Source organism: Papio anubis, chromosome 1 (genome assembly GCF_008728515.1).
Source record: "Papio anubis isolate 15944 chromosome 1, Panubis1.0, whole genome shotgun sequence".
Classification (NCBI taxonomy): domain Eukaryota; kingdom Metazoa; phylum Chordata; class Mammalia; order Primates; family Cercopithecidae; genus Papio; species Papio anubis.
The window spans coordinates 163048965-163062098 of NC_044976.1; the positions used below are offsets into that span (position 1 = coordinate 163048965).

At 34.5% G+C, this 13134-nt stretch overlaps 1 protein-coding gene across 10 annotated transcripts in view; it reads right to left on the bottom strand.

Annotated features, from left to right (window-relative positions):
* Positions 1-13134, bottom strand: part of PTPRC (protein tyrosine phosphatase receptor type C) — a 122235-nt gene that overhangs the window by 19775 nt on the left and 89326 nt on the right. For all 10 annotated transcript variants that reach the window (XM_021928971.2, XM_021928970.2, XM_021928964.2 and 7 more), the window contains 8 exons: positions 9387-9495; positions 8664-8698; positions 6087-6196; positions 5443-5533; positions 5276-5352; positions 3610-3646; positions 3415-3512; positions 2601-2726 (listed from right to left, as the gene is read on the bottom strand). In XM_021928971.2, coding sequence (XP_021784663.2) covers positions 2601-2726; positions 3415-3512; positions 3610-3646; positions 5276-5352; positions 5443-5533; positions 6087-6196; positions 8664-8698; positions 9387-9495 — 683 coding nt within the window. The remainder of the gene's footprint in view (positions 1-2600; positions 2727-3414; positions 3513-3609; positions 3647-5275; positions 5353-5442; positions 5534-6086; positions 6197-8663; positions 8699-9386; positions 9496-13134) is intronic.

Genomic DNA, 13134 nt, shown 5'->3' on the forward strand with positions numbered 1-13134 from the left:
GATGCAAGAAATTGAAGAGGACATAAAAAATGGAAAGCTATTCCATGTTCAAGACTGAGTATTGTTAGAATGTCCATACTACTCAAAACTATCTACAGATTCAATGCAATCTCTATCAAAATACCAATAATATTCTTTACAAGTAGAAAAAATAATCCTAACATTTATATGAAACCACAAAAGACCCAGAAAAGCCAAAGCCATCCTAAGTGAAAAGAACAAAACTAGAGGAACCACAATACCTGACTTGAAATTATACTTCAGAGCTATAGTAACCAGAAGAGCATGGTACTGGCATAGAAACATACATAGAGCAATGAAACACAATAGAGAACACATGAATAATTCTATAAGTCTACAGTGAACTCGTTTTTGACAAAGGTACCAAGAATATGCATTGGGGAAAGGACAGTCTCCACAATAGATTGTACTGTGAAAACTGGACATTCATATGTGGAAGAATGAAACTAAACCCCTACCTCTTGCTGTATATAAACATAAAGTAAAAAATGGATTAGACTTAGATATAAGACCTTAATCTATGAAACTACTAAAAGAAAATGTTGGAAGAACTCTCCAGGACATTGGTTTGTGCAAAATTATTGAATAATGCCCCACGAGCAGACGCAAACACAGCAAAAATGAACAAGTAGAATTACATCAAGTTAGAAAGCTTCTGTACAGCAAAGAAAACAATCAACAAAGTGAAGAGACAAGCCACAGAATGAGGGAAAATATTTTCCAACTCTCCATCTGACAAAGGATTAATATCCAGAATACAAAAGAAGCTTATAGAACTTTATGATAAAAAATCTAATAATCTGATTTTTAAATAAGCAAAAGATCTGAATAGACATTTCTCAAAAGAAGACATACAAATGGCAAACAGATATATAAAAAGGTGGCCAGTATTATTTATTATCAGAGAAATGCAAATCAAAACTATATTATCACCTCGTTCCAGTTATAATGACTTATATATAAAAGACAACCAAGAATGAATGCTTGCAAGGATGTGAAGAAAAGAAAACCCTCAGACAATGTTGATAAGAAAGTAAATTAGTACAACAACTATGTAGGACAATTTGGAGGTTTCTCAAAACAAACAAACAAACAAACAAAACCCTAAAAATAGCACTACCTTATGATCCGGCAATCCCACTGTTAGGTATATATCCCAAAGAAAGGAAACAGTAGATTGAAGAGATATCTGCACTCCCATGTTTATTGGAGCACTATTCATAATAGTCAACTTTTGGAAACAACCTAAGCATCAATCAACAGATGAATGGATAAAGAAAATGTAGTACATATATACAATGAAGTATTATTCAGCCATAAAAAGGGGTAAGATATAGTCATTTGCAACAATATGGATGGACCTGGAGGACTTAGGTTAAGTGAAATAAGCCAGACACAGAAATACAGACTTCATATATTGTTACTTATTTGTGGGAGCTAAAATTTAAAATAATTGAACTCTTGGATATACAGAGTAGAATGATGGTTATCGAAGGATGGGAAGGGTATGGCAAGGGTGGAAATGGTGATGGTTAATGTGTACAAAAATATAATTAGATAAAAAGAAGAAGATCCAGTGTTTGATAGCACAACAGGGTGACTATTCAACAATAATTTATTATACATTTCAAAATAAACAAAAGAGTATAATTGGATTGTTTGTAACAGAAAGAAAGGATAAATGCTTGAGATAATGGATGCCCCATTTACCCTGATGTGATTGTTATGCATTGTATGCCTGCATCAAAACATCTCATTTACCCCATAAATATACCTACCATGTACCCCAAAAAATTAAAAATAAAATTCATTTGTTGGAAATAAAAGATACATTTTACATACCATAAAGTTCACCAGTTTAAAATGTACAATTCGGTATTCATATTACATTCACTAAAGGATACAACCATCACCTTTATATCTAATTATAGAACATTTTCATCATCACAAAATGAAAGGCTGTTCTTATTTGCAGCCACTCCCCTTTTCTGTTTGACCTCCTCATCTCCAGGCAACCACTGATCTACTTTCTGTCTTTATTGGCTTGCCTATTGTGGATTTTTCATATAAATGGAATTATATAATATGCATGATGACTTCCATTTTAACTATTATCTAAGGCCACAATGACTTCCTTATTTTCTGAACTAAACATTCCATCGCTGCTGCATAGTTAGAACTTTATACTTCTTACAGTGTTCTCTAATTCTGTCATTTCTCTTACGGAAAAATTAATCTTTTTCATAAAAGTAGAAACTCACTGACAATAAGGACAAATTGCTTATTCTTTTAACAATTTGATTATGTATTCAACACATTTAATGGACCTTCCCTCTTTTTATAATACTTCCAGGGTCATGGTATAATACTTTCGATTTGACTTGGACAAAAACGTCTTGACCAGTGACTTAAATTTGACCCTATTGGCTTTTGTCATTGTTCCAACCACAGCTTTTCATCCTAAAGGTTATCAAAAATAATTTTTCCTGATATATTTTAATTTCTCAAATTTAATATTCCATAATTATATTTTTGTAAAAACAGTATCAAAACAAAAATTATGTAAAAAGCAAACTCACATTTACAATGTTCAATTTCTGAATGATGTAATCTGGACATCTTTTGTGCTGGTTGATCTTTACAACAACATCTCCAAAAGCCCGAGTGCCCTCTTCCATCGACGGCCAGTATTCTGCACACTTGTTCTATATTTAAAAACATTATTAAGTATTTGAATTTTTAATTTAAGCCAATTTTTATCCAACTTTCTTTAAAGAGTGAAAACAAAACCTATACTCATTTGAAATTCTCAAAACATTTGTGTAGTTCAAGCATATATAAACCTTAAGCTGTGATGCTTGATATATGTTCTATTTCCCACTTATGAGTGCTGTAGAATTTCCTTCATACTTTTTAGCGAGATGATCTTTCCAGGCTTACATGCATGTTAAGAGAGGAGACAATCATTTGTCAGCAAAAAAGATGCGATTGCTTGTGGTTAATTTTAGGTAGGGGGACAGAGAGGCTTTTACTCCTAAAGTCACATTACATGACTCACCACCTATCTGCCCAAGGTCAGTTTTGTTTCGAGTATTAAGTTCTTGTGAAGCTAAAACAGTGAAATTTACTGAACTTATAACAACACTGCAAAGAAACAGGAATCAAGTTTAATTAATCAGAAGACTTGAAATTTTATGCATACAGACATATATTTGTATGTTAAAAGTTTTAGTTTTCTACAGGTATGAAAAATTTAAATAAAAGTTAATACTGATTAACATAGAGAACTCTCTGTTTAGTCATGAGGCAGATATACGTGGCTCTTCAAAATGCCATTCAACACTTTATTTTCCTAACCCCAAGATCCACACTATGAATCTTCTTGGTTCTTACCCTGTTTCCTTCTTCACATCGAGTGACCATGACAATAACTGTGGCTTTCTGTTCCCAAATCATCCTCCAGAAATCATCAACGGTTTCATCCCTGGGACCTAGGAGGTAAACAAATAAAAGTTGATAAGAAATGTTTTCTTAAAAGTGCTATAAAACAATTTTTCAAAAAGAATATTGGATTATCAAAGAAATTACCTTGTGCAGCAATGTATTTCCTGGGTTCTTTGAAACCCTATTGAAAACACATGCAAAGATATGTCATTTGCTGAACATTCAATTACTCATTAACATGAAAAATTGTGAGTTAGAGGAATTGCCTTAGATCCATCATTTTGTGATTGTGAATTTCTCTGGGCAGTTTCAAAGTATTAAGGGGATCTTATTAATTGGTGGTCAGGCATTTAATTTGCTCAACATGTTAGCATTTGCAAAGAATATTCATGACTTTCATGTATCTTTGCTGTAAACTTCAAGCAATTTTAACACTAGGCTTCATCTTCATCTGGGATGTTGTTGTAATTTACAAAAGTGCTCTAGACATTTCAACATTTTATATCCTGCCAACTCTTATAGGATGATCTGCCACTGTTTAAACCTGCTCACCAGCTATGTAGTTACTTTTGGGATTTTTACTCAATTTCTTTCAACAAATCATTCTTGGATTTTACCCGCATTTTCACCTCTTAATTTCTGCTGGAATATAATGATTCCCTAGACTTCTCTGTCATTTCAGATAAGTTTCATTTCATTACCTACAATGTCTGCTTTCTCTGCTCCTATTACCAAGATAAAGGAGTACAGAGGCAGATAAAATATTATACTGGCTTCTTCCAGAATTATCTCAGACTCCTAAATTCACCTCAGCAACGAAAGGAGCTCTTCAGAAACAGATGGCCTTTACCATTGGATTAAATTTGAAACATGGGTCACAAGAATTCAACATTAATTTAAGTAACTTCCTGAAACTTCTATCTCATGACACAGTATGGCACATACATTCATTTATTTAATAAGTATTTATTGAATAGCTACAATATGTTAATCATCTATCTAAAAGCAGAAGACACATGCTTTTTGGGAGCTCCAAGTTCCAATGGAGAACCATAAGTAACCTGATACCATAATTACCATATATATTTGAATAGAAAATATAGTTGCTTCTGGTAAGTGAGGACACTGGGAAAATGGCAGATTTGGGGAGAAAAAAAGAATTTTTTCAGTCTGTATATATTTTTATACTGTTTAAAATTATTTAACCTATGTAATGAATTCAGTATTTAACATTTGTATAATAAATTTTAAAATATTTTAAATAAATTAACCACGTACAGACATTTACATTTCTGCATAAATCCAGTGGACAGATGATCTGTATTGATGAGGAATGTCTGCTGAAATTTAGTATGATTAAATTAACGGATAACATTTTGGAGTCAGTCAGACTCTGGTTGAATTTCAACTCAAATATTTACCAGTTGTGTGAACAAGGACAAGGTAATTAACTAAACTGAGCCTCCCAGTCCTCACTTATACGGCATATGGCTGAGGCAAATGTGGGCTTCTTTTGAGAAATACATGCATAGATTATTTAGCCTAATATCTAGCACATAAGAGGCACCAGAGTATATTAAATTAATTCTTAATATAATTTTGTTTGTAGAGGAAAATTCTATGTTATACCCAATACCAATAGTCACATAATAAGTAACTATCCTTGCAAATATTAATAATTTCCTGTTTATATCAGTGACATATGGGCTCACTTCAAAATATCTTTAATAATATTTCTAAAATTTTGCCAAGACAAAGAAGGAGCTGAATGAAATATACAGGAATAAGAAAAATGCAAATTTTAACTCACATCAATATAGCTGGCATTTATGTAGTTTGACCCTGCATCTCCATTTATCTCAGAGAGTTCAACACGGTTATAATCATCTGTTTAAGGAAAAGAAAAATAAACAAGTGAAATAATGAATAATCAAGTGGCCTAAACATATGGGAATTCAATACTCTGTAAGTACTCACAAGGAAGAATGTCAACATAACGGTTTTTATTCTGGTTAAAGGACTTTCGAGCTTCCTTTATAGGAAACTTGCTGAACACCCGCGGGATGCTCTGAAAGAAACAATGATTTCTTGGATCACAGAAGATTCAGGAAAAATGATCGTTTTGAGCAAATGAGATATCCTGTAAAATTATTTTCCTCATATTGCTAACAAAATTTGCTTAGAGTAATTGAAATTAAGATCAGGAATTATGTAAAAATAAAATCAGTTTTTTAAAAAAAAGTAATGATTGACAACTTTCAGAACAAATCTCTTGAGTAGGGACAAATTTAGGATTAGTTGTTGTGTCACTATCAAATTCATTTAAAAACAGATACTTGGATGAGTACCTAGAGTACAACTACAAAATCAGCCAAATACATTTTGTGACACAACTTCATATACAATAAAGCATTACATTGAAATATTTACTAGCTCCACACTATAATCTCGTCAACCTCTATGAGTCTCCTTCTGGTTCATAGATATCTGCTAATAATATCTATTTTGCTTATGTTGCAATATCAAGTGGGACAAATTATGAAGGCAAATTGCAATATAAATACATTTAAAGTAGAATTGTCTTGATGTTGAATTTATCATATAACAAAAGCAACACACACCTGAAATTCAGCCAGAAAAAGTCTTCCTTCATCAGCAATCTTCCTCTTATAAGTTTCCAACAAAATATCTGCATGGATTGGCTCCACATTCATCAGTTGTTTTTCATCATCTGGAAACATATTAAAGATTCAGTATTAGTTATACGTGTCTTTCAGGTGGGCATACACATTTCATTAAATTTACACCGTGTACTCAATCCTTTAGCTTCTTTCCTCCTCGTACACATTTCATCTGAGAAATCTCACTCACATACAAACATTTACCTACAAATCAATGACTGCTCAATCTTGTACTTCAGATCTCTTCCGGGCTTTATATTGTTCCCTCTACCAGAATGTTCTTCCCCATTTTCTATGCTTAGAGAAGGGATCCCAGACTAAACATCACCATTATAAGGACATTCACATTTGTTTGATAATATGCATTTTATAGCAATTACCATACTTATTTATTTATAATACAATTAATATTTTTCTTTGTATTGTTTTCGTTTTCAACTTATGAAATGCTGTAAACATGCAAATGAAATAAGACAATATGATTAATACCCTTATACCCATGACACAGCTTAATTTGATCATCTGTTTACACTAAACGGTGAAACAGTTGTATTAATTCGTTTTGCTTCAAGTATATGAAATACATTATATACTATGTTTGTGAAATAACTTACTAAATAGTAAAAAAGTATACTAACCATAAAAAGCTGTAATTACATATGGAACTTGAAAACCAAACGCTTTAGAAAGGTAAGAGAATTTAATCTGTCACATATGTAAAAAGGATGTTTCTCCTACTCTTTCATGTACTACTGATAGTATTTCTTTCAGTAATCGTATTAATTTTACCCATTTATCAGATAAAGAAAGAAGGTGTCCATGAGGGCGAACCATTTATCTTACTGCCCATGGAAACTTTCTATCCAATCAGAGCTATCAAACTGGCTATATGCAATTGTTTCTTTAGGTTGTTGGGAATGCCTGGTATTCATTCATTCTGAACTGAGGGCCACTTTCAGGGTTTCATGGGGTCTGAATGAGTAAATTCTACTGCATTCCAAGGTGCAATCAGTATCAATTTTGAGATAAAATATCTCATTGACACTTTCCAAGTCCACCTTTACTCTTTGAGATGGATTTTCCTTTTCTGCTCAGGTGTTTATTACTGATTGCTCTCTTCATTCCTCCCTCAGTTTATGAAAATGAATCCTCAGGATACCCTATCTCAGTGTTATTTATTCACTAATATTTATCAAATCCTAGGTACTCACTTTGGTACTGGGCATAAAGCAGTGAATAAGAAAAAAAGCCTCCATGCTTTCACAAAGCTTACATTCTAGTTAGGGGAGTATAATCAACAACCAAATGAATAAATATGTAATAAGGGGTCAGATAGTGTTACATTCTGCAAATAAAAATAAAGCCTTTTAAGGAGCACAAAAGATTCAACCCTAAAGTTTCTGCATAGAGACCTGGTACCTGCTATTACCAGAGGGAAACACTTCTAACACAGATTAACACAGACAAAGGACTTCTGAAATTATTCCTGTCTTAAGCATGAGAAAGCAAGTAAATTTCTTTATTGTAAACAAAAGTTCAATTTCTGCAAAGGTTCAACTTTGTCCCTTTTTATTGGATTAGAAATCACATTTTTTAAAAATTAAATAATATAAATGTTGAAAAAAAAGATAAACAAATTTGTTTTCTTCTCCTAAGTAAAATTGCTGTTCTTTATTGCTGTCCATAAATGCGTCTTTAGTGGGAGCAGCCAGCATTCCACCCTGGCAGGGACTTGAGGAGATGTACCATCTCCCCATCTCTGACTTTCCTCCACTCTTCCCTCCACCACTCCCTAATTTGTTGGTCCATTGGTTCCCCACAATCTTAACAGACCAGATTTCCGCCCTCGCACACAGTTTTCTATCTTCTATATATGTATAGAATCATACACATTCAACTACTAGGGCATGTATCAAATTACCGTCGTATTTGTTGATATATCTGCTTTCCTCTATTAGATTACAAACCCTTTAAGGGCAGAGTCTGTGCCTGTCACTGTAGTACTCTCAGTACCTGGCACAATGCTTGGCGTACACTGGGAACTTCACAGGTGCTGAGTGAGTAAAGGAATTTAAGTTTTATCACTGTATCAACAGAAGTCCAAGTTAAATTAAAAATGCCCGGTTCTTATTTAAAATGAATGGGACTGGGCGCAGTGGTTCATGCCTGTAATCCCAGCACTTTGGGAGGCCAAGGTGGGCGGATTACTTGAGGCCAGGAGTTCGAAACCAGTCTGGGCAACATGGTGATATCCCATCTCTACTAAAAATACAAAAATTAGCTGGGCCTGGTGCTTTGTGTCTGTAATCCCAGATACTTGGGAAGCTGAGGCACAAGAGAATTGCTTGAACCTGGAGGCGGAGGCTGCAGTAAGCAGAGATTACACCACCACACTTCAGCCTGGGCAACAGAATGAGACTCTGTCTTAAAATAAATATAAATAAATAAATGAAATAAAATGAATGGATTCAAATGCAGGGGAAGGAATATTCATCAGCAAAAAATATGCATACTTACCCCTTTCAACAAGCTCCTGTTGTTCATCCAAATTGCTGTGAAAATAGGAAAAATAAGTTTCTATATTCTCAAGAAGCACAGAATTCAGTTGGTATTTAACTTATATTTAATGAACACATTGAAGGGAAAGGAAGGAAGTCAGGGAGAAGAAAAGGAGAAGAGAGGAAAGGAGAAGAGGAAAGGAGGGAAGGCAGGAAGAGAGCCTGGAGCAAAGGGAGGACAGAAGGATGGGAGAGAGGAGAGTCAGAGAGGAGAGAGGAGGGTGAGGGAGGAAAAGAAACAACCAAGACTTGTCTGCTAAACTCACATAAGTAGCCAAATGATTTTATTTTAAATCTTCTGTTTTTCATAAGATGTGGTTGTTTCTGGCCAACGAAACACATTAACTTCCCCAGACATCTCCCTCCTTTCTTTTGCTTTTGTCACTCCTAGATCCCTCTGACCCACTTTGTACTAAAAAACACACACATTCTTTTCACTGGTTACTATTAAACAAGTCCACAATATTATTAGTAAATTAAGAAAATAATATTAATGTTTAATTCAAACCAATAAAACCACACTAAAAGTTTTTGATTAAAAGTTCTGTCATGAAGTGGGCTTTATGCTGTCTTCTCTCTAGTTCACATATTTCATTTAACTGGTTCCCTCACTGCCATATGGATATGCGTTTGCACCATTACCACTACCATTATTATTTGAAAATTCATAATCAACTCTTACCAGGATCTTTTCTTATGTAGATCATAGATTTTGTAGAGAACAACAAGTAGGGCTATTGATGTCACAATAATCAGAAATGCCAGAAATGCTATCAGTGCCTTAGAATTATCTAGAAATGAAAAATAATACATTCAGAGAACCATTGTCAAACAACTTGCTAGACTGGTTGAATAATCACCTCCAAAGTATTTACATTTTAATATTTTTCAATTTATTGTGAGGTTTGAAAAAATAAACATTTTAGAATAAGGTCAAATACAATAAAGTTCTAATTCTGTGACTTTGGCCATATTGTTTAGAACCAATAAAAACATTTTATATTTAAGGAGAGTAAGAAGAGAAGAACAATTCTCTTTCTCTTGATTAAATAAAGTTCTTTTATAAGACACATTTAAATTTAATTCCCTTTTTTCCAGACACTTCATTTTGAAGGGATCAAGGAGGTAATCCAGTTATTATAATTTTTGGAGACAAACTCATATAGTTTAACTTCGTATGCAGAAGAGGGTAGTCTCTTAAGGGGATGAGAAAGACTTCTACTTCACAAAGATAAACCCTCTTACCTGTTCATTGAGGTGTAAAATCAATTCAAGAGACAAAAATGGTTTCATTCTGTAGTTAGGATAAGACTTACCCTGACTTAAATATTCACTAAGTTTAATGTGAAATCCTGCCTTTTCCTAAGGAAAGGGCATAGAAGAGAGGGTGTGTTGGAAATATCTCCAGTATATTCACCTTTTCTTATGTAGTGAAAATGCAGCAAAATAATGCGGTGACTTAAGAGCCTCAGCTCCAGAGCCAGACTGCTTAGCTTCCAACCCTAGCTCTACCACTTCTTAGTTGGGAACTTGGCCAGATTTCTTATTATCTTTGTCCCTCCTTTCCCAAAATCCTAAAATGTGACTAAAGGTGTTGATTCACAGTAAACACGTAGCACGGTGGCTGGGACATAGTAAGCACTAATTATTCACTATTCACAAAAAATATTTTTGGCCTTTGGTCGTCTGCCAAATTCAGCTCTAGGCACTTAGGATATCTACAAAAAGAAAAACAAGAGTCCTGTTCTCATAGAACTTATTCTCTAGTGAAGAAAAATAGATAATTAATAATAAACAGAAGAAATAAGTAAATGGTCAAGTAGGTTAGAAGATAAGAAGGACTGTGAAGATAAAAAGGAAGACAGTCTGTGGAAATGCTACAGAATATAAGGCAGAAAAAAATATTAGTTTTCAGGAAATTTGCATTCTCTTTGGGGGAAACAGACACCAGAAAGGTAACTGAACAGACAGGCACAGTGGCTTACCCCTGTAACCCCAGCACTTTGGGAGGCTGAGGTGGGTGGATCACTTGAGGCCAGGAGTTTCAGAGCGGCCTGGCCAACATGGTGAAACCTCATCTCTACTAAATATACAAAAAAATTAGCCAGGCATGGTGTGTGTCTGTAATGCCAACTACTTGGGAGGCTAAGACATGAGAATTACTTGAACCCAGGAGGCAGAGGTTGCAGTGAGCCAAGATTGCACCACTGCACTCCAACCTGGGCGACAGAGCAAGACTCTGTCAAAAAAGAAAAGAAAAAAGAAAGGTAAGTGAACAAATGAAATAATTATGTATTTTTTCATATAGTCTGAAAAAAATAAGTAGGGTGATAAGGAAGTAGAGGGGACGTATTTTATGTATGGTGAGTGGAGACCTTGAGCATGAGACAGTTCTTCCACAACTGGAAATATGGAAATGACTCTACCAAGCAAACAGCTGCCAGAAACAGTTCATCTCATGATCAAAATTTCTGTAACTGGGAACTCATACAAATAGGAATATTGAAAGTAATTTCAGATAGAGACTGTAAGACCTGAGCTTGAATTCAGGCTCTGTCATTTCTTTGACTCATAGAGCAAATAGATTAAATTATCCAAACTTGAGTTTCCTCATATACAATGTTGTCTCCCTTAAAGGGGTATTTATACTACTGGCATATATAAAGATGGATAGATAGATGAACGTGAATATATAGGTGGATGGCAGTGAACATTTTTAGGCAAGAAGTTCTTATTGCAATAGGCTCCTAAAATGACCCAAAATGTTCCTTGTCTTATCTCTATCTCAAATTCTTTTCACTGAAATTGTCAATCCATACCAGTGATTACTAGTATACATATATCAATCAGCATGATTGTTTCCAGATTTTGTGAATAAAAACCTCATCAGAGGCAACATCTAACCTCTAGAACACTCTGAAGTGAGATTTTGCAAGAAACTGCAAATGACTATAAGTTAGCATTCCAATCCATAATAATGAATTAGATTAGGTTATAAAAAATATTAAGCAGCATAAGACTTTTCTCAATAAACTTAATAATAAAATAGCCAGTCTTCAGATAAAGCTTGCATTCTAAGCACACATGTGTTTCCCCCTTCTTTCCAGGAACTCTGCTAATATTAAAGAACTGAAAATGTCGTAGATCTATAATGACAGAGAAAATGAGAGAAGGGAAATTAGAGGTAGAGCAATTTCAACAAGTTGTAGAAGGTAGAAAACAAAGGAAAGGAGGCCACAGCCTAAATCAAAGGAACAGATTCCATTTGCTCAGAATGCCTGAGTCTCAGGTTTGAAAGTGACATATGCAGTAAATGTGAAACATGGGTCAGAACATGGAAGTCAAATGTTTATTTACAACAACAACAACAACAACAAAAAATATCTTCTTGAAAAAATACTACCAGGGAGGAGAAGACAGAAGGAAAATTAAATGAAAGCAGTGAGAGACTCAGAATAAAGTCAGACCCAGTACAGAGAAGGGATGAGGTGCAGGACTAAAATTAGGAGGACACTGTAATTGTCCACATATGCAATAGTTGGACACCTATCTTCCCATCCTACTGTGAGAAGAACCACTTTTTCACACTTTACCCTATGACAAGGAGTAGGGTGATTCTGGAGATTAATTTCTGGAGATTAATTGATTGTTGGTGATAATGAATGATATCAGAAAAAAATAAATCAACAATATCATAGGAAATCTCCTCAGTCATCAAGATCTTCTAAGGACCACAGAACATCTGATCAACCTTTCCTTTTGTCTCACTGTGACTATGACTAGACTACCAATAAGAACCAAGCTCTTAAGGAAACCAGCAACACCAAAGGGGAATGCCAAAATAATAAGTCGACTTATGAGTTCTATGACTAATAGACTTGACAAAGGACTATGGGAAGAAAATGCAGCAAAGAATTATCAGATACATAAATCTTCAGGTTACAAAGGTCAATAGCATCCAGAAAAATGGATGAAAAAGATTCAGGGCCGGATTCACACCTGTAATCCCAGCACTTTGGGAGGCCAAGGCAGGAGGATCATTTGAGATCAAGAGTTCAAGACTAGCCTGACCAACATGGTGAAATCCCATCTCTACTGAAAATACAAAAATTAGCCAGGCATGGTGGTGAATGCCTGTAATCCCAGCTACTCGGGAAGCTGAAGCAGGAGCATCACTTGAATCCAGGAGGCAGAGGCTGCAGCGAGCCAAGATTGTGCCACTGCACTCCAGCCTGGGCAACAAGAATGGAGCAAAACTCCCTCTAAAAACAAAAACAAAACAAAGCAAAACAAACAAACAAAAAATTCAGGTAAGACCAAGAATAAACAGAGAAACCTAATATTTCCAGGGGAGGAAAACCTGGAAACAGACCAAAATAAATAAATAAATAAATATATATATATATATATATGTGTGTGTGTGTGTGTAT